The sequence below is a fragment of the Bidens hawaiensis genome, unplaced genomic scaffold (assembly GCF_021521415.1).
Source record: "Bidens hawaiensis isolate Kalapana, Puna unplaced genomic scaffold, B.hawaiensis_p1.1 tig00039628_1, whole genome shotgun sequence".
Taxonomy (NCBI): Eukaryota; Viridiplantae; Streptophyta; class Magnoliopsida; order Asterales; family Asteraceae; genus Bidens; species Bidens hawaiensis.
In genome coordinates, this window is record NW_027496983.1 from 60,243 (window position 1) to 87,804 (window position 27,562).

At 32.2% G+C, this 27,562-nt stretch overlaps 2 protein-coding genes across 2 annotated transcripts; both read right to left on the reverse strand.

The window, feature by feature from the left end:
- Positions 1 to 9,469: 9,469 nt before the first annotated feature.
- On the reverse strand, positions 9,470 to 10,908 carry LOC143591424 (uncharacterized). Its single transcript, XM_077071630.1, has 4 exons — positions 10,768 to 10,908; positions 10,645 to 10,717; positions 10,457 to 10,585; positions 9,470 to 9,489 (listed from the first exon to the last, which is right to left on the reverse strand). The coding sequence occupies exons 1-4, from the start codon at positions 10,906 to 10,908 to the stop codon at positions 9,470 to 9,472; spliced, it is 363 nt and encodes a 120-aa protein (XP_076927745.1).
- Positions 10,909 to 14,136: 3,228 nt separating this feature from the next.
- On the reverse strand, positions 14,137 to 18,964 carry LOC143591420 (zinc transporter 11-like). Its single transcript, XM_077071628.1, has 2 exons — positions 18,511 to 18,964; positions 14,137 to 14,822 (listed from the first exon to the last, which is right to left on the reverse strand). Exons 1-2 carry the CDS (start codon positions 18,962 to 18,964, stop codon positions 14,293 to 14,295), a joined length of 984 nt encoding a protein of 327 aa, XP_076927743.1. The 3' UTR covers positions 14,137 to 14,292.
- Positions 18,965 to 27,562: the final 8,598 nt, after the last annotated feature.

Sequence of the window (27,562 nt, forward strand, 5' to 3'; positions counted from 1 at the left end):
TGACACAAACTGATGAAGAGGTAAGATAGTATTAAAGTTTATATGTTAATTTTATGATTTTAAATATTAAAGTGTTGGGTGTTTTTGTAAATAGGAGAGAGCAGAGCGACTGAAGGAACTGATGCAACATTTTGATAACGTATACGGAGATATATGTTTGGAGTTTGATGAAGCACATGATGAGTGTTCTGGTAGCCTGTTAATTAAAGAGTTGGAGGATCAGTGGAAGAAAAACCTAGCTAGATACACCGGTAAGGGGGAGGATGAGTTTGGGAATAATGAAGGAGATGGGAACGGTGAAGCATCTCCAATAGTGATGAGACAAAGAACTTGGGAAAGCATGGAAAAGTTGTGCGCAAAATATGATTCCGGTTCAATAAAGTCTACGCCCCCAAAAGAAAAACGTTAGTTTTAGTGTGCCCGATTTCAATCTTGAATCTGGAGTTAAAAAAGATGATCGTGAGACGTTAGCTGTTATAGCTAAAGGGAAGCGAGTTGCTGAACCGGACTGGGAGGTAAACACACCTAAAAGACCTCAGAGATTTAAGTTCATTTCCGAAGTTTATTGCTCACCGCATGCGAAACATGCGGTGTCGTTGAAAGCTACGCTAACAAAGCAAGAGTCGAAGGTGGCTGGGTTTGTGTTCGCGGATTACGGGAACCATTGGTAAGTTTTAGTGTTTATGTGTTATTAATTATGAATAGGGATTAGGTATTATGTACTTTATATGTAACGTCTATTTATTTTCATTAATTCAGGGACATTGTATTTAGCACGGGAGGTGGGGTTAGCATACGAAAGGTGATAATGGAAACTTTACGGCCGGACACATAGGTGCATGTGTCGGTAATGTCAGCTTGGGCAAGTGTGTTAAACCACGAAGAAGCTATACGTTCAAAGTTTAACACAGTTCATAGGCTTTTCTGCTCGGCGGTGGTGCTGGTATGATTGGTATTTTTTAATTTAGTAGTGTTGTTTTGTTGGTCAGGAATAATGATTAATTTGTGTTGATAAATGACATAGCTACCGGACCAGTATGAAAAAGATCAACAACAAGAATCGGATTTTTTAAGGAAAACATGGACAAGCATCTGGAAACACAAAGACTAAGAAGCATTGTAGGCTTGGATGTTGTGTTGATACCAATTATAAACACAAAGCACTTATATTTAATGGCGTTCAACCTGAAGACACATCAGACTTTTGTTATTGATAATATGGGGACCAGGGGGTCGTTCAAGTTTATGTATAAGGGCTGGCCAGAGAAGATGGTATGTGTGTTTTTTTTTGTTGAAGCATTATTATTAAAAATTTATGTTAACTGTTGTTAATAACATTTGTCACGGAAAGAAATGTTTGCTGGTTACCTAGCGTTGGTAGATCACCCCGGTGCGTCAAAGGTCAATACATCAACACTGACGAGGGTGGATATACCATGGGCTAGTAAAAGCAACCATGTAGATTGTGGTGTGTTTATGATGAGACACATGGAGACCTTCAAGGGTTGTGTGACAAAAGAATGGTTTGCTGATTGTAGGCTCTCAGATGAGGTTGACGCTCGTGGAAAAGTTATAGGGAAACAAAAGGCGGAGCTAAACGATCTTCGAATGAAGTATTGTCGCGAAGATGTTGCTGAGCGAAATCAACTTGACAAAGGAGGAGTTCATGCAAATTATGATGGAGTATGATAGTTTGTCTGCTGATGCGAAGATGGGACTGGAAAACACAGCGCCGACAAGAATAATTGAACGCTTGAAGCTATCTTGATATTATGGTACAAGTATTTTCATTATGTGGATTTGAAAGTAAGACTTTTGGTTTTGTGTTTTGGATTTGAAAGGTTTGAATGGTAGTACAACTTGTTTTGGATTTTAATGTTAGACTGTTGTTTTTATTAGAACTTGTTTTGGGTTGTAATGTTTATGGATTGCAACATGTTAAGAATATGTGATGATGGTTTAATACATGAGCAATGTGTAGTATAATTAGTTGTTGTGTGTTGTAGTTTACGTATTACGCAAATCCGTGTATTAGTTAATGACGAGTCTGTTTCGGTTTATAACACGTTAATTCGAATTTTAACCTATAAGTTGATAAGAAAAGTAAGTGTAATATTAACGGACCAAAGTGTTTGAAGGTAAGGAATTCGAATATGCATAACACCTTAATCAGAATTTTAACACTATATGTTGTATATGTTGATTAGAAGGTAAGAGTAATATTAAGGAACCAAACTGTTTGTAGGTAATGAATTCGAACATCGATGTGTTCAGTGTATAAAATATCAATATGAATGGAAATTAATAACACATAAAAACATAACTTATTACCACATCATAAAACGACGTAAATGTTTTCTAATGTTGAATAATAAGATCAGGCACATATCAATAAATAGAGCATCCATAAAATGAATAAACACACTCAGCAACCATTGTTTCTTAAATGAAAATTGGAAAAAAGTTATAATGTGCTAATAAAAAACAAACCAAACAAAGTTTAAAACCCACAATGAACCTTAATGTTCCATCTCATCAACTTGAGAGGAGGTAGCAGCCGCTGAAGTGTCACCGGTTATAGCATACTTATTAACAAAATTAACAACTAAAACACACTATAATCAAAATAACACGCAAAACACACTATAATCAAACTTCTGAACCATAGTTGTAGGATGATGAGAATAGAATGAAGAAACAAAACAGAAAAAACAACCTAGTCAACAAATAAATCCTAAACAAATAATAAACACACCCGTTTACAGAGAACAGCATTATTACTTATTTAAACATCGATCACAGGAAAATAACGAACCCTAATGGCGGTTAAGATTTTGTTATCACTGGTACAGTATATACGAAATAAAAAAACATCAGAATTACGATCAGATTGTAATTACAATCAGATGTGTTGAACCCTAATGACGAATTACATAACATCGTAACCTAATTGTTATAGGTTTAGAAAAATTCAGAATAACATAACACACCATGTCGCGAAGCACATAAAAGGTCGATGAGAAAAAAAAAGAATATTTGAGTTTTACCTAATTGATATTCATCCATGAAGGTCTCCATGTTGAATATTGTATTGATTAGTAAGATGATAAATTGATATGAATAAATGAGATGGTGAATAAGAAATAGAAGAATACTGGAGATTAAGAATTAGATCTTGATAATGAATATAAACAATCAAGATCGTGCATGATAATATGAAATCAATTGGTTATTTTTTATTAACTGTCTAACTACATATCGATTAATAAGGAACAAATCATGGGTGTATAATATTTTTAATTAATTATATATTTAAATACCATAATAAGATAAGAAAGTAAGATTACAATCCTACCCTTATTATCTAATGGTGGAAAATGCTTCCTACACTTTTTAGGAAAACATTATTTTTTATTTTAACCTTTCTCTCTCTCTCTCTCTCTATATATATATATATATATATATATATTAAATGACAATTTAATTGTAAACCTTTATTTATAAATAAGATTATTTAGTTTATTTAGAAAGCGAAGCGGATAATAATTCCCGAGTTTTTATTTATAAACCTCGTTTGATTTTTACAAAACATATTGTTTACATTCTTTCAATAATTTAAAATAATGAGTCATATCTACCTTGCGAACATCCACTTTATGAATGGCTCCAATTCTTGATACTGTAATTTCCTGAAATGTTAAAAAAATACGTCAGCGATATGCTGGTGAATACGCTGACGCTAAAAATATTTTCTTTTACTTTGTTACCCCTCGAGGGTTACGCAAGCCTCGGCCCATCTTGGCTTAGGAATAACAAAGTTAAAACAACATAATTATAAACTCGAGTCTCTACACTAAATACCTCAGCAAACACCGCAGCGTTCGACTTAGTTAAGTACCTGTATGTATACACGTGGTCGTGCTTCCTGCAGGAAAGCGTCCTACGACCAGGTGTGGTGCGATGCACACAGCGCGTAGTACCACATATGTAAGGATCCAGACAAATGTATACTACAGCCTGAGGGCTAGGCTTATACTCTTATTTATAACGGTTTTAGGAACACATAGTTCCTTGCAAATCATTTTCATATAACACATTTAACTTGTTTGAAAAGTTTGGGGGCGTATTCACCTTTTGATTTGGATCGGCTTCAATACACCGTCCGAGGGTCTTTCCCGTTGCTATCTCGCACCTTTAGTACTAGTATAACATTTTCTTTTGGATCAGCTTCAATACACTGTCCGAGGGTCTTTCCCTCTTCTTTGTTATCTCGCACCTATAGTACGAGTATAACTTTTTGTTAGTCGGATATACAATCCGGCTTAAGACCTCTAGTCTCTTTTGTAAAATCTTTACCTTGATTTTAATTTCTTTATGAATCTTTAGTTCAAAACATCTTTTGTTTATTTTAAACCTTTAGTTTAAAATATCATTTCTTTCTTCTCTTTTTCAAGTTAAAATTCTTTCTTTTAACTTATTTACTTTTCTTTTCTTTTACAAGATAAACCTCTAGTTTAACTTGTTGTCTTTTTCTACGTTTCTTCTTCATTAAGAAACGTATCTTTTTCTTTTCTTATTATATAAGAATAATAACTTTAAATAATATTATCAACTATAACTCTTTTCTATCTCCATCTTTTCTTTTTCTTTTATAGTATGTTTGAACCTATAGTTCAACTCATATATCTTTTATTTTCATATTCGGACCTATAGTTCGACATGTTTTTCTTTTCTAAATTCCACGTTTTCCAACAACGTATACTCATATATATATATATATATATATATATATATATATATATATATATTCATTTATTTATTATTATTTAAAGTATCTTTAAATAATACTTTTATCTTTATTTATTAATAAAGATTATTTTATTTGTTTCTTTATTCTTTCTCTTTCTATTATTATTTAAAATCTATAATAATATTTATATCTTTCTCTTTATATAATTTCTTTCCTTTATTTTCTTTTGTATATTTTCGAGGTATAGACTATACCCTTGACTAGGGTCTAAGCCTTTATTATTTTATTAATATGTTATTCGAGTATTATGCCTACCTTGTTTGGCTTATTATTTTCTAAACTCACGGGTAGCACTTCGACGCTTACACGTATATCGAGAATCTTGATCAATACCTCCTTGGCACGAAAATCTAGGCGGGTCTTCGGGTCGTCTCGGGTCGGCACGTACCTCGAGGGGGGACGTCGGGTCGTCTCGGGTCGGCACGTACTTCGAGGCAAAACGTTGGTATGTCGGGGTATCGTTGGTTTATTGGTACAGATTACGAGGTAAGATGTCGGGGTTTTATGGTCATGAAAAACGAGGTGGTCGGTACACGTTTATCAATGTATTTTTAGAGAGATGTTAGAGAGAGAAAGTGTGTGTGAAAATGGTGTGTGAGAAATGAATGGCCAAAGTGGCTATTTATAGACTTTTCTCAGGACCTATCGCGATACGCGATGGTCCCTTTATCATGTCATCGCGTATCGCGATGCATGCATGATGAGTCACCCACTAGGGCTGCCATGTGGCGCCACGTGGCACACTGATAATGCCACCAGGTGACACGTGTTAACACGTGTCACCTTATCATGGCTTTATGCCACGTGGTGACACGTGGCAGGACACGTGTCACCGTGTCAAGTCTTTATGCCACGTGGTGACACGTGGCAGGAATATGGTGCCACCATGTGACTCGTGGCGGGACACGTGTCACGTTGTCAGACCTCATCATCGGGTATCGCGATGACGTTGGGTTTTTGGTTCGTCGCGTATCGCCATCTTCCCATTTCTTGGGTTTTGAAAACATACCCATCGCGATACACGATGGGCTTGCCTTTTGTGACGTCGCGTATTGCGGGCAGACAGGAAACCAGAATTTTATATTTTAAGCCCTTGTACTGTTGAAACTTGGTATTTTTAACCCGATATTTTTGTGATGTTACAATGTATAATAAAAACGTATTATATTTTTACCCATCTTAACTAACATATTTTTTAAACATAATATAAATCCTCCAATTCTAACATCTAAACAATTTAATAGTTAAGTTTTCATAATATTTTCAAACACAATTTATTTTGTTTACATATCAATTCAAATTTTGAAAATCTTATTATATATGGATAGTAACCTAATTAATTATAATAATTAAAATATTAGTTTATTATATTTAACACATTCCTTTATTTAGTATTTAAATTTTATTTAATTTTATTAATTGATTAATAATTTCAAATTAGATTTTCTTATTTTCCTCAATCACAATTTATTATGTTGACTTTTTATTAAAAATTTGAAAATTTTTAATTATTGAGAATAATAAATTGATTTCCCAATTTCACAGTTTCACATAATAATTTTATTTCTTTCAAACTTCTACAATGTAAGTTATTATTCATCCCTTATTTATATATCAAAATCGAATATACAATGTTGATTTTCCATATTTCGTTTTTCCGGTAACACGATTCAAATATTTCGGTTATCAATTAGAACATCAATTTTACATTTGTTTACATAATTGAAATCTTCTATAATTTGTAATTTGTTTATTATGTGATATTAATATTAATATTTAATTTTCTCATTTCACGTTATGTCCCCAACTTGATATATTTAATTTCATGGATTAAGAATTTGTTGATAAAATTTCTTATTTTTTTGTTTAATATTGATGCATATTTTTGTTATTATGAATGCATTTATGTATTTTTCACAATTTATGTAATTTATTTGATTTTTATATAATCAATCATATATTTTTGTTGGTCAAAGTCCATTTAATATATTTTAATCATTTTGATTCATTTGAAATTTAATATCATTGCCAATTAAATCACCAATGTCAACGCAATTTAAAACATTATTATACTTTCCAATATTATCGTTCTTTACATTTTAAAACAATACACATTTAAGTTGGTTGTGGATCAATGACAGAGCACTCACTTTACAAGTGAGAGGTAGGGGGATCAAACCTCACTACCACCAACTTATATGGGAGATATGAGGGATGACCCTGGCTTGCCAGGGTTCGAGTCCTGATCTCACCCGGTTTTACCGACTCCTCGTTGTCTTGCCATTTGGCGGGCATGGGGGTCGGGTTTTATCCGGTGAATCCCTCAACAGGTGGACCGCTAGGGGCTCCGTCCGTCCGGAGTAGTGGCCGGCTCGGGCTACCTTTAGCCAATGGGGGCCGCGTACGGGGTACCCGGCGTTACTTAGTTGGTCGTTCAAAAAAAATAACACACATTTAATATGACATTTTAGAAATCGAATTTTACCATTCAAATTCGGATTCTCGCCATTTATTTGAAGTTTACAAAAATCTATAATATATATAAACGAAAACTCAAAAATCGTACGTGTCGCGATGTGGTCGCTCCCCCTCTTTTATAGAAGCCACCGGATTGTTTGATTTTTAAATGGAGGTTTCTCATGCATTTTACCCGAATTCACGGATATGAGTCTTACCAAACTCAGATAGTCCTTAAACGGGTTATAACATCTCATTAAATTAAAAATTAATCTAGAAAATTCTATAAATTAGGAATATACTAAAAGTTAATATTTATTTTTTTTAAATTATTTATTCCAAAATTTATTTACTTTAAAAACGGTTTAATGTTTACACTTATTAGCGAATCAAGTATTAAATTTTCCCGAAATATAACTACATAATATTTTACCTTTAAAACTTTGAATGATTCAAACCCTATTAATAACAATAAATTTAATCTGCTTATTGTGTCATACATGTTTGTAAAAAGGAATTCATACATATTCAACTATTTAAGTATTCCCAAAAAAGGTTATATTTAAAATAATTTTGTTCTAAATACATATCTTTCAAAACTATATTAAACAAATTTATCTATCTCAACTCTCAAATATATATAAATGAAACCTTTAAAAACTCGCTGGTTAATTCCTACATTCTCTCAAACCATCAGATTGTTTTATTTGTAAATGGAGGTTTCTCATGCATTTAACCCGATTTCACGGTTATGGGTCTTACCAAACCCTGATAGTCTTTAAACAAGTTATAACATCTCACTAAATTAAAAATAATTCTCATCAATTTGATGTAAAAATCCTATAAAATAGGGATATACCAAAATGTAATATATGTTTTTTTTAAAAGATAGTATTTATAATTAAGAAATAATTTATAGTAAAAAAATTAAGCGAGTCTTGGGTCTCACCAAACCCAGATATATTTAAACCGGGTTATAACATCTCATTTATAATCAAATCCTAAGCATATTATTAACTTTTCTTACAATAAAAAAAATTAAAATAGAAAAATATATAAATATTAAAAACGAATAATGTAAAACTGATATGAAAGTCCTATAAAACAGAGATATACTAAAAATTAATATATGATTTTTTAAATATATGTTATTTATAATTAAAAAATAACTTTATATTAAAAAAATAAGCGGATCATAGGTCTCATCAAATCCAAATAACTTTTAAACCGGGTTATAACATCTAGTTTATTTGAGAACCCTTTTATCATCAAATACTAATTATATTATTAACTTTTGTCTAATAAATAAAATTAAAATCCAAAAAGAGTATAAATATTATAAACGAGTAATGTAAAACCCCCGTAATGTGGAGCTTAAAAAGCTCTCTGATTGTTCCCTACATTATCTCAAGCCACCAAATTTCATTATTTGTAAATTGAGGCTTCTCATGCATTTGACTCAAATTAACGGGTATGAGTTTCACCAAACCTAGATATTTCTTAAACAGGTTATAGCACATCATTAATTTAAATATTAATACCTCAAATATCTTATGTGAAAATCCTATAAAATAGATATCTATCAAAAATTAATATATGATTTTTTTTAAAAAAATTTATTTATAATTAAGAAACAATTTTATAGTATAAAAAATGAGCGAGCCTTGGGTCTCACCAAACCCAGGTAACTTTTAAATCGTGTTATAATTAATATCTCTCTCATTTATTTGTATAACCTTTTTATCATCAAACCTTAAGTATATTATTAACTTATTTACAATAAATAAAATTATAAACAACAATAAATATAAAAATATTAGAAACGAGTAATGTAAAACCTCCTTAAGACGGGGGGATAAAAGATAGTATCTTATGTAGTTTGACTTTCACCAGTTATTCAAAAATCAAATTTTAATGAATTTGACCATTTCATCATTTTTTAATATGCATGCTTTAAATAAGAAATTATTTTTAATAACCATTTATTTCAAGTTATTATGATTTTAATGTCACTTTCAAAAAATTTCATTAATATATTTATTCCTAGATGTCATATATATATATATATAACCGAATATCAAATTTGGATTCTCAAAATAACAAAAATATAAACTTTAAACCATAAAGTTTATAAACTACTAAATATTTCATTATAAATCATATTTGATTATTTGTTATTTTGTGAAATATTTCCTTATGAAATTATTCAATATGAACAAATTCTAAAAAAGAAAAAAAAAGAAAAATATTTTAGTTTATTAATTTTGCCAACCGAAAAGTATCATATTGCTCAAAACATATTTGTGTTAGTTGAATATGTTGTCTATATTTATATGGTTTGTTGATTTTTTTTTCATCCGTATGTAACATGGGCTATATCATAGTATTTAATATTTATTTTCATTTATGTACACAAATAAAAGTAACTATTAATAGTAACAAAAGATCAAATAAAATAATGGAAGTATGTCATTTATTTTTCCTTGTTAAATGCTAACTATTTAATGAGGCATATGATTGTGGGGTGCCTGAAGACTGAAACGTTACGTTTAGCAAGTTCTATGAAAGAGATGTGTCCAATTGAAAATGGTTTCACACGAATAAGTCCATCTTTCCTTTTCATCAAACCCACAACTTTTCTATAATACTACTAGTTTGAGATCCGTGTAATACACGGGCAATTAATGAAAATTTTAATATTTAAACATTAAGTAAAATAAGATCAATAACACAGTTGTCGTATATTGTTAATACAATTACAAATTACACTAAAATACAAGGATTACAACAAAAAAAATACACAAGTATTTTATAAATAAGAAAAAATTTCCTTGTACACAACATTTGTTGTTGTATTGGTCAGATTACCTTGTTTATCAAGAATCAGAATCTTTAGCCCACACCTGCTTGTAACTCTTGACAAGGCGACGTATAGTTGTCCATGTGAGAACACGGGTTCTTTTAAGTACAAACCTACCCTTGATAACGATTGACCTTGGCTTTTGTTTATCGTCATCGCGAAACATACTGTAAGGGGAAATTGTCGTCTTTGAAACTTGTAGGCTATTTTGTTGTCTGATGGAGTCAGTGGCGATCTATGAATCAAAACTCTATGACTAATGTTAGTTCCAGAAATAATTTTGGCTTCAACTACACGAGTACCTAAAGATATAATCTGTAGTCGAGTACCGTTACATAAGCCTTCTTTCTGGTTAAGATTTCTAAGAAGCATAACAGGAACACCAACTTTTAGCACCAGTTTGTGGTTTGGTAGTCCGGATATTCTTAGACCATTAAGCAGTTCAGGAGAGTATAAAGCTGTATCAACAGTGTTATTGATATATTCTGAACTGGATATGGTATCTGAACTTAAGTACTCGACTTATCAACAATTTCGTTTGTTGGTGCAAGTATTGCTTTATCCTGAAAGTAATGTTGGTTCTCATAATTCTGTAGAATATCAGGATAAAAAAGTCAAAAAGTTTTTATATAGGATCAACTGAATCTTTTATAAGTAGATCGTCAGGTATATCTATCGTTGCAACACCATCATTAGGACCACCAATATTACCTTCACCTATATCTAAAATCCATTTAGCAAATAATCTGGTTTCCTCAACATCAGATGACGGCGTACCCATAGTTAACCTTAGGTTTGTTGTTAATCTCAAGACATTGCATTCACTCCAAATGTAAGAAGAACATAGATAGGCGTTTACGATGTCTTGTCTAGTGCCCTTTTGAACTACAGGTATATTTGTCGAAAGTGTCCTCCAAATACAACAATTTTGCCTCCAAATAGCAATTAGAAGATAAAACGTCTTTTAAAGACCTGTCAAGAGCTTGAAAGCCATGTTTTAAAACGTCATTCATATATGAGTATAATAATAGCAATAGATGATTCAGAATGAATGAATCAAATATTGAAAGAAAAAGGGTAAGATATAGGGTTAGAAAAAGAGACAGAGATACATACAACGCCGGTGGCACTGACAGTGGAGACAGAAAACTTCTGATCCATTATGTAATCCCTCGTTAACAGATCTAGCACAAAACATAACAGATGCAACAAATTAATTAATCAGGTGAAACAAACAAACAAACAAATTAGGGCGAATTGAATATGAATATAATAGTGAATTGAAATGAATTGAAATAACTTTTGGCTTTCTTGCCGATATCAGAGAAGAGTCCCGGTCTGGTATTCATATTTGGTGTTGAAGGAGAGTTTTCGATCGATCAATGGATGGATGATGTGTGGAAACCGGAAAGAGGTCGTGGAGTGGCGGTGCGGGCAGTGGTGGTAGTGGCGGCCGTGGAGGGGCAATAATAGTATTCAATAGTCGATATCTATAGAGGATCTTCCTTTCCATCATTCAAGGCTTGACTGATGGTTATTTGCTTAAGGCGGTTCATGAGATTTCGGTGCCGACAACGACCATGGAGAGGGGATGGATGATGGAGTTGGGAGATTTTTGTGATTTAGGGTTTAGAAAGGAATAAAAGATACAGATTCGAATAATATTAAACAGGGTGGGTAATGACCCATAGGATTTATATTTAAAATGGGTTAAAAATTCTAAAATTGATGAGAGTTTGACAAGTGTCACTTAATGGTAGTCTTTTATTAGAGGAATAAGATAAGATTGTTAACTTTTTTTTCATATAAAACTTTTTTAGAATAGCAAGCAAATTCATTAAAATCCCCTCACAACATAGGGACATCCACTTACATATATAGGGACTTTACTATTAAGGAAATTGGATTGATGAGATTTTTCTTCGAAACATAATTTTCTTTTATAGTAGTAACCCTAATAATAATTATTATTATTATACATTAATTTTTTTAATTATATTAATGTATATAATAATACTTTATGAATTTTTATAATTTAAATTAATAACTTTATATAAATATAAACCATTTACCCGTTTAAATTTACAGTCTATTAATCACTCTTAATGTCTAGATAATTTGGCTCGAGCTCACTTAAACTCAAGTTGAGAAGCTCTTAACAAAGAAATATACAGTAATTCATCAGCACTTAACTTGCTCACTATCTAATCCATAGATAAAAAGTTAAAAACTTAAAAGGCACTCAGTCCCAGCTCCTAAGGAAATTATATTCTGTGAAGTGGCACACCCCAAACTCCCAAAGAACTTATAGCTAACCTATAATTTATTATAGTTAAAATACACAGCCCGGCCCGGCCCATCTCATACGTCTTTTCTAAGACCAGTTCATGTTAGAGTGAAAAAAAACCCAAATTCAGAACCGGACCTGAAAAAAAACCTCAGAACCGGTTTTTTTATACCCAGGTTTTTAATATCTGAACCTGTACCCGACCCTACCCGTAGGATACGAACAGGGTATGCATTTTAGTACCAAAACTCGTACCGAATCGGACCCGATTTGTACCCCGGTAATACCTGAGAACCCAAACCGGTTCCATAACCGGAACCGGGTTTTTCCAATACCCGAAACCGTTTTTTCAAATACCCGATCTATACCCGAAAAATAACTGGAAAATACCCGAAAAATACCTCTAAAAAGTGCAACCCCTAAAAAATTCCAATCTATACCCCGAAAATACCTAGAAAAAAACCTGAAAAACCCGAAAATATGGTTTTTTCAATACCCCGGAAATAGGGTATACAAATACCCGGTTTTTGAATACCGGTTCTATACCGCAGCCAAACCCGATACATAGGGTATGGTTTTTAGAGGCAACACCCGGACCCGAACCCAACTCAGGTATTGCTAATACCCGATTTTCCTATACCCGATCATACCCGAACCCGATTCTATACCCGAACCCGGGTTTTTCTAATACCGATTTGTGCACCTCTAGTTCATGTGAATATGTGATAAAGAAAAACCCCTATTAGGCCCATAAGTTGCTTTGATGATTTTACATCATTAATCAGCTCCAAGAGTTGAGCTCATTTTTATTAACCTAAACTACCTTCATAGTTTCATCTTCTTTATTATGATCTTTCACAAAGCTTCCAATGTACAAACCTCTTTTTATGAGTTAAAACATCATTCATTGTAATACCTATATTTTCTCCTCTTAAAACCCTAAAATATATCCTATGAATACTCAAACCAAAAGTTGTTAAAGATCAAAGATGGAAGAACAACCTTCTTCTAGCTGTGGTATATGTGATGTATGTAAGTATTTGATAAGTCAAATTAAAACACCTTAGAATGTTACCAAAGACTTTGTGGATCAAATGTTTGATAACATTTAACAACACTGGAACTATCCTTACACTTGGGTGATCAAAATTCAAAACCGAACCCATATCCCTTTGTTTATAAGTTCACGGTTTTAGCAATGGTGTGATAGACTTGGATTGCCTGCCTGTAAGCCATGTCACAATGGAAATCCAAAAAGGACCAGTTTGAAATATTAGATCTAGCCACATTGAAATATTATATGGGAAGTCTTCTATGCAAGCTTATAAAACTCTAAGAACTTGCCCGATATGGTCTTGGACGTTTTTGATGAAGTGCGGAAAGCAAGTTGTGTAACTTCCACAAGTCCACAACTAACTACCATAGAGTGATATATTTGTACAATGTGCTTATCAACAGCATGTGTCTTGTTGTAACTTCACAATTAGCTAACCATAATGATATATATTGAGTTTTGGCTATGATTGCAACAACCCGGTCACACTTAAAACCGTATAACTTAAAAACGACCCATTAACCTATTTATCTAAACATATCAATCAAACATGTTGGTGAGTTGTAATGAAGCTGTATACATGTTAAATGAACATAAATGAGTTGCAAGGTTGGCATGTCAACTTGATTAATTATGAAACTTTTTAAGGGCGACAAACATGTTAAATATGTCAACCCAAATATGACTGTTTTAATGACAAATAAATATACAATCCAAAACCTAATTATATTATAATATTTTTTACAGTTACCATCAATACATTACTTTGATCATCATTATGCATCAACCAAATATATCTTTTAAGGATTCAATTCCACCACAAGTTAATCCCAGATCATTACAACAGCAATCACACCAATCCCTAACATTACAGCTAACAACTTATGATGCGGAGTGTCTACAGCCGCGGGTTTCTTTGCTTGATAACCTCGTAACAGATGGTTAATCGATACGTATACAAACACCCCACAAGCTATTCCCATTGATATAGCAAATATCCAATCCGCAACACATCCCTCTTTGGTGTCATCGATTATGATTCCAATTCCCACCCCAATCGGGCTTGAGATCCCGAAAGCAAAAACATACGCTGCGCACGATAGAAATGCGCGGTCCGGAATCATCCTTAGAAGAGCAATGACCATCGCAACTGCTGCAAAGATCTTGTGAATAGATATGGTCCACAGGGCTTTCCAAGCATCTGATTCGGAATCTGCAATTCCGATATCGATTCCTTCAAACACGGAGTGGAAACATAATGCGACTATTAGCAACATGCTGTCCACGAGCGAAGAAACTGATGATATCCCGGTCTTTGAATTGCTCGTTTCGTCTCTTCCATGCCTGGTGCGCCCTGTAATCAACAACCTACGTATTACTATTACTGTTTGTTGCTTGTTGAGAACATGCATGGGTTACTTGTTTAGCAAGCAGTATAGTATAGCATTGTTTTGATTTCTGGGTGTTTTAGCAGATTGATAAGTGATAGATGTATATACTCTATATAGGTGGGTTTTAAACCATGAGAATGGTAGTAGAAAGAAAAGATCCCAAGTTAGCAATCAAGGTACTCGAATACATTTCATTTATTTATGACAGAATTACATAAATTGTCCTTTATGTTTACACCAAATTTCAATGGTTGTTCTTTATCTTTATTACAAGTAACAGAATTTGTACTTTACGTTTCAAAATGTTACACCGTTTGTCTTTTAGCCCTAAGCCAGTTAGTTTTTTCCGTTATCACAGGTCACGTGACTTGCACATGAGGGCAAATTAGTCATTTTACCTATCATTTAAAAAAATACTAATAATTAATTAAAAGATTTATCTATTCTAATAAAAGCCTACAATTTTTGACACTTGTCAATCCCATAGCCCTCCTCACTTTTTTTAACCAATTTTCATATATGGTCCTTATCTTTTAAGTTATTTCAATATATGACATTAAAATTATAGGTTTATTCCAACTAAATCCATTACTACATTTAATAAGTATTCTCTATATGGATTGACTATAGACGATTAGTGAATTTTGAAGTGTTAATTAAAGTGTTTTTATGGTTTATATTCAAAATAATAAATAATAAACATTCGATTAATAATATGTGGAATGAGAACAATCGACTTGGACTAAATCCTGATAACGTCAGCGGCTAAGGCTTAGCCTTTAATACCAAAAAATACATATGATTTAAAACTAAAAGTTTTCGGGGTTGACCCGAAACCTAGAATTCGGACCTAAGAATCAAACCGAATTACTTCGGTTCAGGTTCAGGTTAGTATTTTCTTGGGTTCTAGTTTCTCGGGTCGGGTTAGTTTCGGTTCAGGTACGGGTTTCTTGGGTTAGGTTCATGTTACGGGTAAAAGTGACAGCCATACTTTCAACGATTATAAATAAGAATCACTACATTCACTTTATGCAACTTTAAATCTTCTAATATTCTTCTAACTCAGAATAATCACTATTATTTGAACATGTTCTTAATGTTAGTATGTATTTTTCATTTTCCTGGCAATTACATTCATATGAAATAAACAAATCATTTTGTTATATTCAGATTTTCGATTTTTATGTTGTTTGATTATACAATTTTTAGTTGTAAAATATAAAGTCAATTAAAAATTTGTCATACACTGAATATTAATGACAACAATTTATCATGATCAATCAATTTCAAATTTTAAAGATTCTAAGGATGATTATATTATCAAAGTTCAGGTATATTGTTTTTTGAGATAATTATGTTTTTTTTATAAACATGAGCAGATGTTCTTAAATTATATCATATTATTTGATTAAAAGCTCTGATATTTTATGTGTATGAATATCTAGAGTTGTTATGTACTTGGAGAACCTTTTTTGTTACACGAACAACTATATATGGCTATATCAAGAGTTATAAACATGTCTATATGTTACTTCATTAATAGTTACAAGCAGACATGGACTAAGATTTTGATTTTTAATAAATAATGTATACCTACTAATACAATCACAAATGTAGTGTAAAAGGAAGATTTTACCTATTTGTAGCATATTTGTGTAATTTTAGTTATGTAATTTTTGTAATTTTAATTTAATTGTAATTGTATTAACAATTTATAATCAATTTGTTGACTGTATTTTACTTAATGGTTAAAGTTTAAAATTTTCAACAATTACCCGTGTAAAACACGGGCCTCAAACTAGTTATAAATATATATATATAAAAACTCATTCTCTCTCTCTCTTGCAAACCTACCACCATCAACAGGACAACAACCCACCACATCCACATTCAACTTACCAGATCTAACTGAAGCACATGATCTGTGTAAAACTTGAGCTCAGCCACGTTTGATTCCCGATTACAATCCAGAAAGAGAAAACCTATGTTTGGTTAGCCACTGCTGATGTGCGTCTTCGGAAACAAAAAGCTGTTTCCGACGAGGTCCAACATTGAACCCGGAAACAAAATTCTGTGGAAAACTTGAACCCGGATGCTTCTGGTTAGCCACCGCTGCTGTGCGTCTCCGGCAAGGTCCAACATTGTCGATTAGAGCACCGTTCGAAGTAAGTTTTATGCCAATCGATCTGTCTTTACATTTTGATGAAAAACCATATGTTTTCATTTGCATATTGTAATCCACGAAATCGAATTTTGAGTTTGAGATTCTAGGTTTGTAATGGGTTCTAGAAGTTCCATACCTCACTGTTACTTGTAAGGTGGTGTGGTTGTCCGGTGGTGTGGTTGTGGTTCGGTGGTGGTTGCCGGAGGTTGATAGTGGCAAGTGGTGGTGGCGGCTCCTGGAGAAGAAAGAGAGATATACATATATATATATATATATATATATATATATATATATATATATATTTATATTTATTTTATACTTATATAAATGGTTATTATAATGTCTTTTCAATTGAATGGGTAAAAGTACCAATTTGTCCTCATGTGCAAGGCATGTGACATGAGTTAACGCGAAAAAATAACTGGGTTAGGTCAAAAGGACAAACGGTGTAACATTTTAAAACGTAAAGTACAAATTCTATTACTTTTAAAGATAAAGGACAACCATTGAAATTTGATGTAAACGTAAAGGACAACTTCTGTAATTCTGTCTTTATTTATTTGATATGTAGTCAACATATAATATGACATTTTTCTTAACATATTGTGCTCATTATTTTTAAAAAGTAAAGTTCTTTTTTCTTCTCGGCATTCTGGTATAATTTTTCAAAACCAAATTATATTCAGTTTAAAGTATATTTTAGTTCATTTACGTGGTTTACAAAATAAATTACACTGAAATGTTGTTTTTTTTTTGTTTTTGTTTTTTTTTTAATAAAAATCTGTACATTTATGAAGATAAAAATATTAACAAACACAACTGACAACTTGAAAGAAAAACAAAATTTAGTAAATTATATGTTAAACGAAATATTGAATATAAAATAGATAACTAAATGAATTGGAGTCAATGGTTAAATAAATAGTTTTTGTATCAAACAAACAAGTTTTTATCATTCGAAATGTGCAAAGTGACGGAAGGTAAAGACGGAACGTCATATTTGTAATTATACCGAATAGCATATTATGATATAACAGTTATACAACTAGCGTAATTATAGTGATGCTATAGTTTTACGCACAACTAACATAATATGTATTAAACTACGGTTGTAGAACTAGCGTAATAAGTATTACGCTACATGTAAAACTATAACATAATATTATTTATGCTAGTTCTAAAATTTAAACATATAACGCTAATAATATTTGTGTTGTGACGTAATTACACTTTACACGAATGCACCGTTTGATATTTGCTTAGTTTTTGTACGATAAGATTGATGTGTGCAATATCCAACCCAAATAAACAAGCTTCAACTTATTTTCAGAGTCTAGACTCTAGAGTACGTAACGGACTAGCTACAAAGTACAATCCAAATATGTATAAAAAGCACCTAAAACACTTATGAGTCTTTTAAACCACCTCATTTTAACTTATATATATTCCTATAGTAACTTTCTATGAATGCAAGTGATGGAACCCACCTTGATTCTCAATGTCGAAATTACCCTGCTTTCCATAAACGTACGAAATGACACTATCAGCAAGCATAGTAAGCAAATAGCCTGCACAAGCCAACATAAACGCAAAAGGGTACTCAACACTTGTCAACTCTTCAAACGTTTCATGAGAATCGCTCAGGAAATGCATCATCGCGGTTCCAAGAAACACGCCACCAGCGAACTGGGTGCCGAGGACCAAGAACTCCTCATTCCATTTAAAGAAATACGGAGACACACCTCCTACAAAGGTCCCAATAAATATTATTACAAAACAGCAAATCTTCACTAGAATCAAAGATTTTGTTCTGAGGTTCAGTTTTTGGTTGGTGGTGGTGTTATCATCATCATCGTCGTCGTGATCACCACCACCACCATGAGCCGAGGTGGAGATTATGAGCAAGAGGACAAGAGAGATGAACAAAAGGTTACGAAACATGTTGGATTTGAGTACAATGAAGGAATTAGACAAGGATTAATTGGTTTATGAACAGAAAAGATAGTAGTGGAAGTGTTACTTTAATATATGAACCACATAAACTTGGTTAGCATTTAAAATGGTTGTTACATGCGACAATGATGGGCATGTTATAGGTGGACTGGATCTTGATAACGAGTTCATAAATGGTGTGATCGATGATTCGGTCATGGGTTAATTAATTTCTCCGGTCACTGAACCAGGCCTATACTTTAATATATGAACCACATAAACTTGGTTAGCATTTAAAATGGTTGTTACATGCGACAATGATGGGCATGTTATAGGTGGACTGGATCTTGATAACGAGTTCATAAATGGTGTGATCGATGATTCGGTCATGGGTTAATTAATTTCTCCGGTCACTGAACCTGGCCTACAATCCTCGTTTATCAATCTCTGTCAGGATTAGAAAGCTGACTTGTCTTTTGTAAATTTGCACAACACAATGTTAAAGGATACACAATATCTGGACTCCATTATGAAAATGAAACGTTAAAAAATCTACACCTTAAAGATTATGGACTCAAATAGCAACTCGATAGAGAAAACCATTCTGGTTCCGATCAACTTTTGTGCATGTCTTTATAGTTTCTGTTTTCTCTTCACAGGTCACCATAGTAGTCCTGCCCACATGAAACCCGTTAGAGTCTTAGAGAACCCACAGGCTTAAAGCCCTATAGTTCATAACCCCTATTTTGAAAGAGAATTACTGAAGTCTAAAATAGAAAGAAGATGCCCACATTCAAAAACCTATAATACATAACTCTTATTTTAGATGAAGACTCTAAAAAATTAGAGGACTAAATGACTAAACCTTTGGTTGAGGTGGTCTTATATTCATAAGGTTGTTGGGCCTAATCTTAATGGGCCGAATTTAGTTTGGTCTATTAAGATTGGACCCGCGCTGATTGGTTGTAACATGTTGGGAATGAGCAAGCGTGATGAAACGCGAGAACCATAAACAAGCCGAGGTTTAGGTTGTGAAACTTCGCCTAACCTTACCTTTAAAGTCTTCATTCGTGTGGTGGAGTCTCACTCTCATCTACTTCTTTTGAACTTATAAACAATGAATCACATTTAAAGCAACCCTTACAAATATTTATCGGATTTTTATAGATTTTTACATAAATATATTAAAATATTAGTCCAAACTGTTTATAAATATGTTGTTTTATCAGGTTTAGCTCAATTTTAAATGGCTTTTAAAGTTAACTCTCCTCTAGTCCTTTTGATTGTTGTACATAAGAAAGTTGTACTCCCGGTTGATTAGGCAATACTGGAAAATGGAAATGTAAATGTGTAGTACAGTCACCTCAATTTGATTTTTTCTTCTTCGCTTGTCATTATATAATTTAAATTTTATATGGAACTTATGTAAACATTCTTTTTTAGTTTTTTGTCTTTTAAGTTCAGAACAATTTAATTCATGTCAAAATCAAGACTTTAGTTTTGAGTAAATTGCTATTTGGTTCCGGGGTTTGGCATATTTAATAACTTTAATTCAAAAAGAATGTTTTAACTATTTTGGTCCTTGAGGGTTTGTATTTTTATAACGATTTTGGTCCCTGATATTAACTCAGTTACACTTTTTTGTTAAGTTAAAGGGTATTTTAGTAATTTCACATTTGGAATATTTACCTAAGTGTTCAATATTTTGGTCCCTGATTTTGTCATATTTCAAGGACAATTTATGCATATGTTTCTCATTGAACATCTTGTGAAATAACTAGCTAATGGGTTATGGTTATGGGCTCGAGGATCGATGTTAATGCACCTCTACCAAAGATGCATGATATACATAAACATTTGCCAACCCAACTTACGCACATTTATCTCCAACACTATCAGTGGTGTGATTTGGTTCCAATGGGTTTAAAATCAGTATATTGGACATTAGGTTTATTATTATAACCCCACATGCCCGTTAGGTACCTAGAGTTTGTTTGTGAGTAAGGAGGCGGATGTGGTAGAGCGCCTCGGGTGGCTCATATACTAGTATTATTATGGTAAAACTGGTTGATATCATTCCATTAAGTACGGTTACAATATATAGAGAACATAATGCAAACCCTAAGTACTTAACGAGTTAATGGGCCGTGGGCTCATAATAACAAACCTAATGTCTATTACTCCAATATTCACCCGTAGTCATAGTGGTAGAGAATCAGACACTCGAACCGGAATTAATAAAAAAATGGCATAAAACAAAGAACAATAATAAAAAAACAAAAGAAACATTAGGTTTATTACACTAGTTTTACTTGGTCCCAAATTCCAATTTCGTAGCAAATTATCCAAATTCCCACCCCCGATTATCGATCTACACTGACCAAATACAACTAGTTATCAAAACATGAATATTGATTAATCGAATCTTGAATGGATCGTTATACGGTTACGATTAATCCTATTCAAACCCAGAAAAACCTGACTCGGGCAACTTGGAATCTAGAACCTAATCTAACCGATCTACACCCCTAGACAAAAAATGAAAGGACGACAAACTTGCTTAATTTGTATATGTTCATTACGTTTACAACCCTAATCAGGCCAATAAGTTGACATTCACCCTCAAGTAATAAAATCTATAATCAAATCTAAATATAATAATAGTTACTCTCCGACTCTAGAGCTCTTTGCCAAGTTCTAACAGTTGTAGATAAACTGTTAATGAGACGAACTAACAGTGTTCCGGCTCTGACTCGTGACATTTGCGCGATGTAGTTACCTAAGATGTTTCCTCCCTTACATATATTTTTTATTTATTAGTTTTGTATTTTTGTTAGTGATTATTAACTGTTTAGTTAGTTTCACATGATCATGTAGCTATTTGAGCAACTAATTTTTGTTTGAATCATCTAGTAAATGCACAACGAATTTTTTAACTTCTATTTATAATTTTAACAAATATTTTGATTGTTAACTTAACAAGTAATTTGATTGTTTAGTTTATACTTAAAACAAATTGTTTATTTGGGTATAGTTAAAATACAAATGGAGATAAAAATGAGAAGTGTGAGAAGAATTTGTGGCCACACAAAAAAACCTCTCCACAAAAAAATAAAAAAAATAACAAATAAATTATAACTCAAAATATAAATAAAAAACGAAAAAAAATAGAAAAAACAAAATGTTTCCCTCATCATTCTCGTTAAAAAAACCGACGAAAACACAATGTATAGAAAAAAGACACAATGTCGAAAATGAACAAACAACACAATGATAAATAAAAAAAGACACAATAGATCGCAAAATTTAACACAATGTCAAACAAAATATAACACAATGTTGAGTAATATACCACAATATCAAGAAAAAAAAAGACACAATGTCAAAGAAAAAAGACACCCCCAATGACAAAAATAAACACAAAACACAATGATAAATAAAAAAACACAATGATGTTTATTTTCAACATTGTGTCTTTTTCGAGTTGTTTTTTTTTATGTTTTTTTAACGAGGAAGACCGTGGAAACATTTTTGCGTTTTTACATTTTTTCATATTTTATTAAATTTTGAGTTATAATTTTTTTAATTAATTTTTCATTATTTTTAAGGGGTTTTTTTGTGGCTAGAAATCTTTCACATCATTCTCATTTTTGTTCCCTTTAATAACTTGACCCTTGTTTATTTATACTATATATAACTAGGTTATTGAGCCGCGTGACACGCGGGTGGAAATACATGTCTCTACAAAAAATCAATTTAAACATACGGTTAACTTAACATAATATATGTTCATAGTTTGTTACCAAACTATTATAAAATTACATTGTAAATAGATTCAAACTTAAAAATTACAATAATAACTTAAATTAAACCAAACCATCAAAAGACATTAACAAAAACACTAACCATGTTGTTTGATATTAAAACATCATCAAAGTCTTCAAAAAGTTATACCAACACAAACTGCTGTAAGGCCCCGTTACCGGTAGCCCTACTTTCGTGTTGGATTTACTCATAAACGCAGTTCTAATATCAGAGTTAATTAAAAACATTCGCGGAATATAAAAACTTTAATAAAACATTTCAAAACTTGTCTTAAACAACCAACTTGTCTTTCGAAAACTAAGTAATTAAAACATAACGCGCCCTGAGCCTTCCGATGCCAGTCTCTTATTCAACGCCACGTGTCCCCTCAAACGAGCTGCCTCATCCTACTCACCTGCGTGCATACTAAAAGTCAGCTACGCTAAGTGAGTTCTAGTTAATCATACATTATACAGTACACATAAACTTATATTCTTTCAATCATACTTTCATACTTTCTTTTGTACTAACTTGCTTTCATATCTTACGTTATAAAGAGCATTACGCCCTACATTCCTCGAGTATTATTAGGGCTCGGTACCCTCCTTCCTCGAGTATTATTAGGGCTCGGTACCCTCCTTCCTCGAGTATTATTAGGGCTCGGTACCCTCTTTCCTCGAATATTAGTAGGGTTCGGTTCCCTAGTTCTCGAATATTAGTAGGGTTCGATTCCCTTTTCGTTACCATACAACCATACATCATACCTCGAGTATTATTAGGGCTCGGTACCCTTTTCGTAACCATACAACCATACAACCATCATTTTCTTCTTTTATTAACTTTATCACGTTCATACACATAAGCATACATATCATACTTACCTTATACATAGCGTTACAACCTGACAGTACGTACAATATCCGAAGATCGTATATATCATTCATACATTTCACATTATTCACATAAGGCATACACTTATCTCTTAGGATAAGTGTATTAACAAACATATTGAGTATGCACACAGCCCCGAAAACATAACACATAAATGGGGCTAGAAACTCACCTGAATCCTGTTACGCTCTCCGTTAATCGTTATTCCCATCTTGAGCTGTGCACGGCTAACTGTATAATATTTACATGTATCAATTAACTACTACTACTCATGTTGTATTTCTATCTTTATATAACCCACAACGAACGGGGGTCCGGGGGCAGCGCCCCTGGCAGTGGGTCTAGGGGCGGCAGCCCCTAGCAGGGTCCAAGGGGCAGAGCCCCTGGCTAGGGTCGAGCTGCCAGGTCAGCTTGGAAAAATTTTATTTTCATTACTGTCTTAACGCATTTTTCACTAGGATTTTAATTCATTTCTTAGCGAACTTAACTTTTGGCGAACTTAATATTAAGCGAATTTAACATTAGCGAGCTTGTTGTTCAGCGAAGTTAACATTGGCGAACTTACTATTCAGCGAAGTTAACATTGGCGAACTTATACCTCAGCGAACTTAACATCCAAGCGAACTTAAGGTTGGCGAACTTGTTGTTAGGCGGACTTAACAACAAGCGAAGTTGGGTTTGGCGAAGTTAACCTTAAGCGAACATATGCCAGGCGAAGTTGTCAGGGGCGAACTTGGCTGGCGAACTTGCTTGCAAGCGAACTTGCTTGAAGACGAAGTTGGCTAGCAGGCGAAGTTATTCAGCATTCGCCTATGTTCATTCGTAATCACCAGAATCACCCTCGTTTCATCGAGAAATTCTTGGATATGACGTTAACAAGTCCCGCGATCATTCCCATGGCCTTGTTCGGGTAAAACTTAGCCCGGAATGACGTAAAGTTTGGACCTTTATGGTAAAAACGTTCAATACTAGTGTTAAGGGTTCATTAATCGAGCCGTTTCCATTTTCGGGTTCATTACACTCGTATTTATCATCAAGTTTACAACTTTATGTTTCGTTTATACCCGATCTACTCTCGTTCTAAGTTTCAATGTTAAACGCTAATAAAACGTAAACTTTAAAGGGTCAAGAACATACCTTTAGTGCTCGTTTGGATCTCGTTTAACTTGTTTATGCACTCTAGATCTCGTGTAATAAAGATCTAATACCAACTAACGTTCGTTTGGCCTCAAGCCCCTCTCGTCTCTCTCGGCCGTGTACACGGTGGTGTGTGGTGTGTGTGTTTTGGAGTGTGTAGAGATTTATGAAAGATGGAAATGATATTTAGGGTTTTAGGATGGTTTAAGGGGATATTTATATCCCTTAAAGCCCATGGACCTAAGGCCCGTTACCCTTAATCCATCTTAATTAATCCAAGTCCATGGTCCTTTCTTTATTAGGCATAAGTTAACTATTAACACACGATAACTAAACGCGACTTTCTTTATTTATTATTAGAATATTTAGGATGTTACAACTGCCCTTTCCTAAACACCTGAAAATTTTTAATATCAACACAATTAAACTAAACTTTAAATAACAACATTTTTAATAAATACTAAAATCTAAAAATTACAAAATTGTTATCTACAACCTACAAATATAAAGTTCATAAATTTAGTTATTAGTAAGTCTATAAAGATGTTTGAAATAAACTTCTTTCATTAAATATATAAACAATATCGAAAACATTAATATATTACCTTCTAATTCATCATCGGAGAACAAACTTTCGGGATAACTATCATAATCACTTTCAAGGTTTTCACATTCCTCTAACCATTTCACCTTCAAACTCACCTCCCGTTCCAACTCAAAATGTGCAATTTTTTTTCTATGATTAGATAACTTCAACATATCTAACTCTCTCAGAAGGAACAAATCATCACATAACAATACTTGTTTAGGATTCAAATTTTTATGTTGCCCATTCTCAAAGTTGATAACAACTTTGTTTTGATTTGGATAAAAAAACCAATCCCTAACATGTTCAAACAGTAAAACATCTTGGTGGAGATCATCTAGGTAATCACGTAACAGATTTATGAGATTGGTTTCTTGTATACATGGAGAAACTTTCCGAACACCAATCTCATGAATCTGATGCTTAAGGAGGTTATTAAACATCATCACAGATTCGATATTATCTTTGTGTATCATGAGGAAATCACTAAAGAGGAATTCATACCTACGTAAAACCGTAGAAAACTTCCAATTGACAATGGTCGACATTTTTTAGAAATATACTCCTAGTTTGTAATGAAAATCTTTAGATTGTAAAAGAAGAAGAAGAAGAAGATGATTAATTAAATTAATAGTTATAAAATATAGAAAAGAAGTGATGGTTTATTTTTCCAATGATGTACATGATTATATCTATCTAATTATCATGTATAGTTACCCTATATTTGTAATATTTTATTAGATATTATTATTATAACTATTTTAAATATTTTAACTTAAAATTGAAATATAAAAAATGGTATCTTATAAAACATTTATATCTAAAAATTGTAATATTTATTTATAACTTAATAACAATTTTTAAGTTAGGATAACAAACAAATATAAAAAACGTTTTACAACTACATAACAAAATTATATAACAAAATAAGTTACATGATAACACTTATAGTTGAATAGAACAATTTCAAATAAAGGACAAATATAATATTTATCATTCTACATTTTCAAAAATCTCCTTGTACACAACATTTGGTGTTTTATTTGTAAGCTTTGATTCTTTGTCGAGTATCGATAACTTAATACCATCTCAACTCTTCACTCTTGACAAAGCCACATGAGGTTGACCTTTATTTAAACAAATATAGAATAAACTAAGAAAATGTAAAATAAAAATTTAATATTACAAAACAAACAAATTCAACTTGATTAAAATTATGATTCAAATGTTGACTCTTCTTTCTTAAAATTACTGCTGGATAGTAATGATACATTGGAGATGAGTATAAGTTCAAGAAACATGTGTTACGAGGATTAACATAAACACTTTGAATGTTATTTGGCCGTGATGTGTTTGAAACATCAGACAATGGGTTTCTTGGAAGATTACCTAAACCAAATATAGAAAATAAAGTTTAAACTAAAAAAGCAATACCGGTAATCAATATCTTGGGTTGATATATTCTTAAACAAAAACTAAAAAACCATTTCGATCGTAGTTGTTGCTCTGTGAGGTGGAGGGAACTGATTTACGTTTATTTGAATATGAAAACATGGTTAGAGAAATAACAAAGAAAAATGGTTGATCAGATATTTACAATATGTTAGATGAAGACATTGCTAAATATGATAGATAATTATAATAGAATATTTAACGATTTGATAATATTAAATATATTTTGATATGTGATTATTATAATCAAATGGAAACTATCTTAAATAATGGAATACTATTTATGTTATTAAATTTATGAATATATTTAGGAAATCAGTATGAGGTATATATTCTAAATATTAATGTAAGTCAAAGGTTTAATATAAAAATATTTTGAGTAACTTAAAAAATAATTATTATAAAATAGGAAAAACAAAAATTGTTAAATTGTCATAGGTTAGGGTTACACAAAGGTTTTGGTTATTGTGATTATGTTAGCAAATAGTTATGTATAAACATAAATTAATGAAAGAAATAACAATACAAAAACATATTATTCCAAAAGCAGACAAAATTAAATTGTAATATCGTCATTCATATAATAAAGTTTTAATAGAGACGAAAGTAATAAAAACAAAAACAAAAACAAAAACAAAAACCCATCACTAATGGATTTTAATCACAACCAAAACAACATCGTTCTTATAAAAACGAATAACTAAACTCCGGCCAAAAGGTAATTGATTGTTGATCAC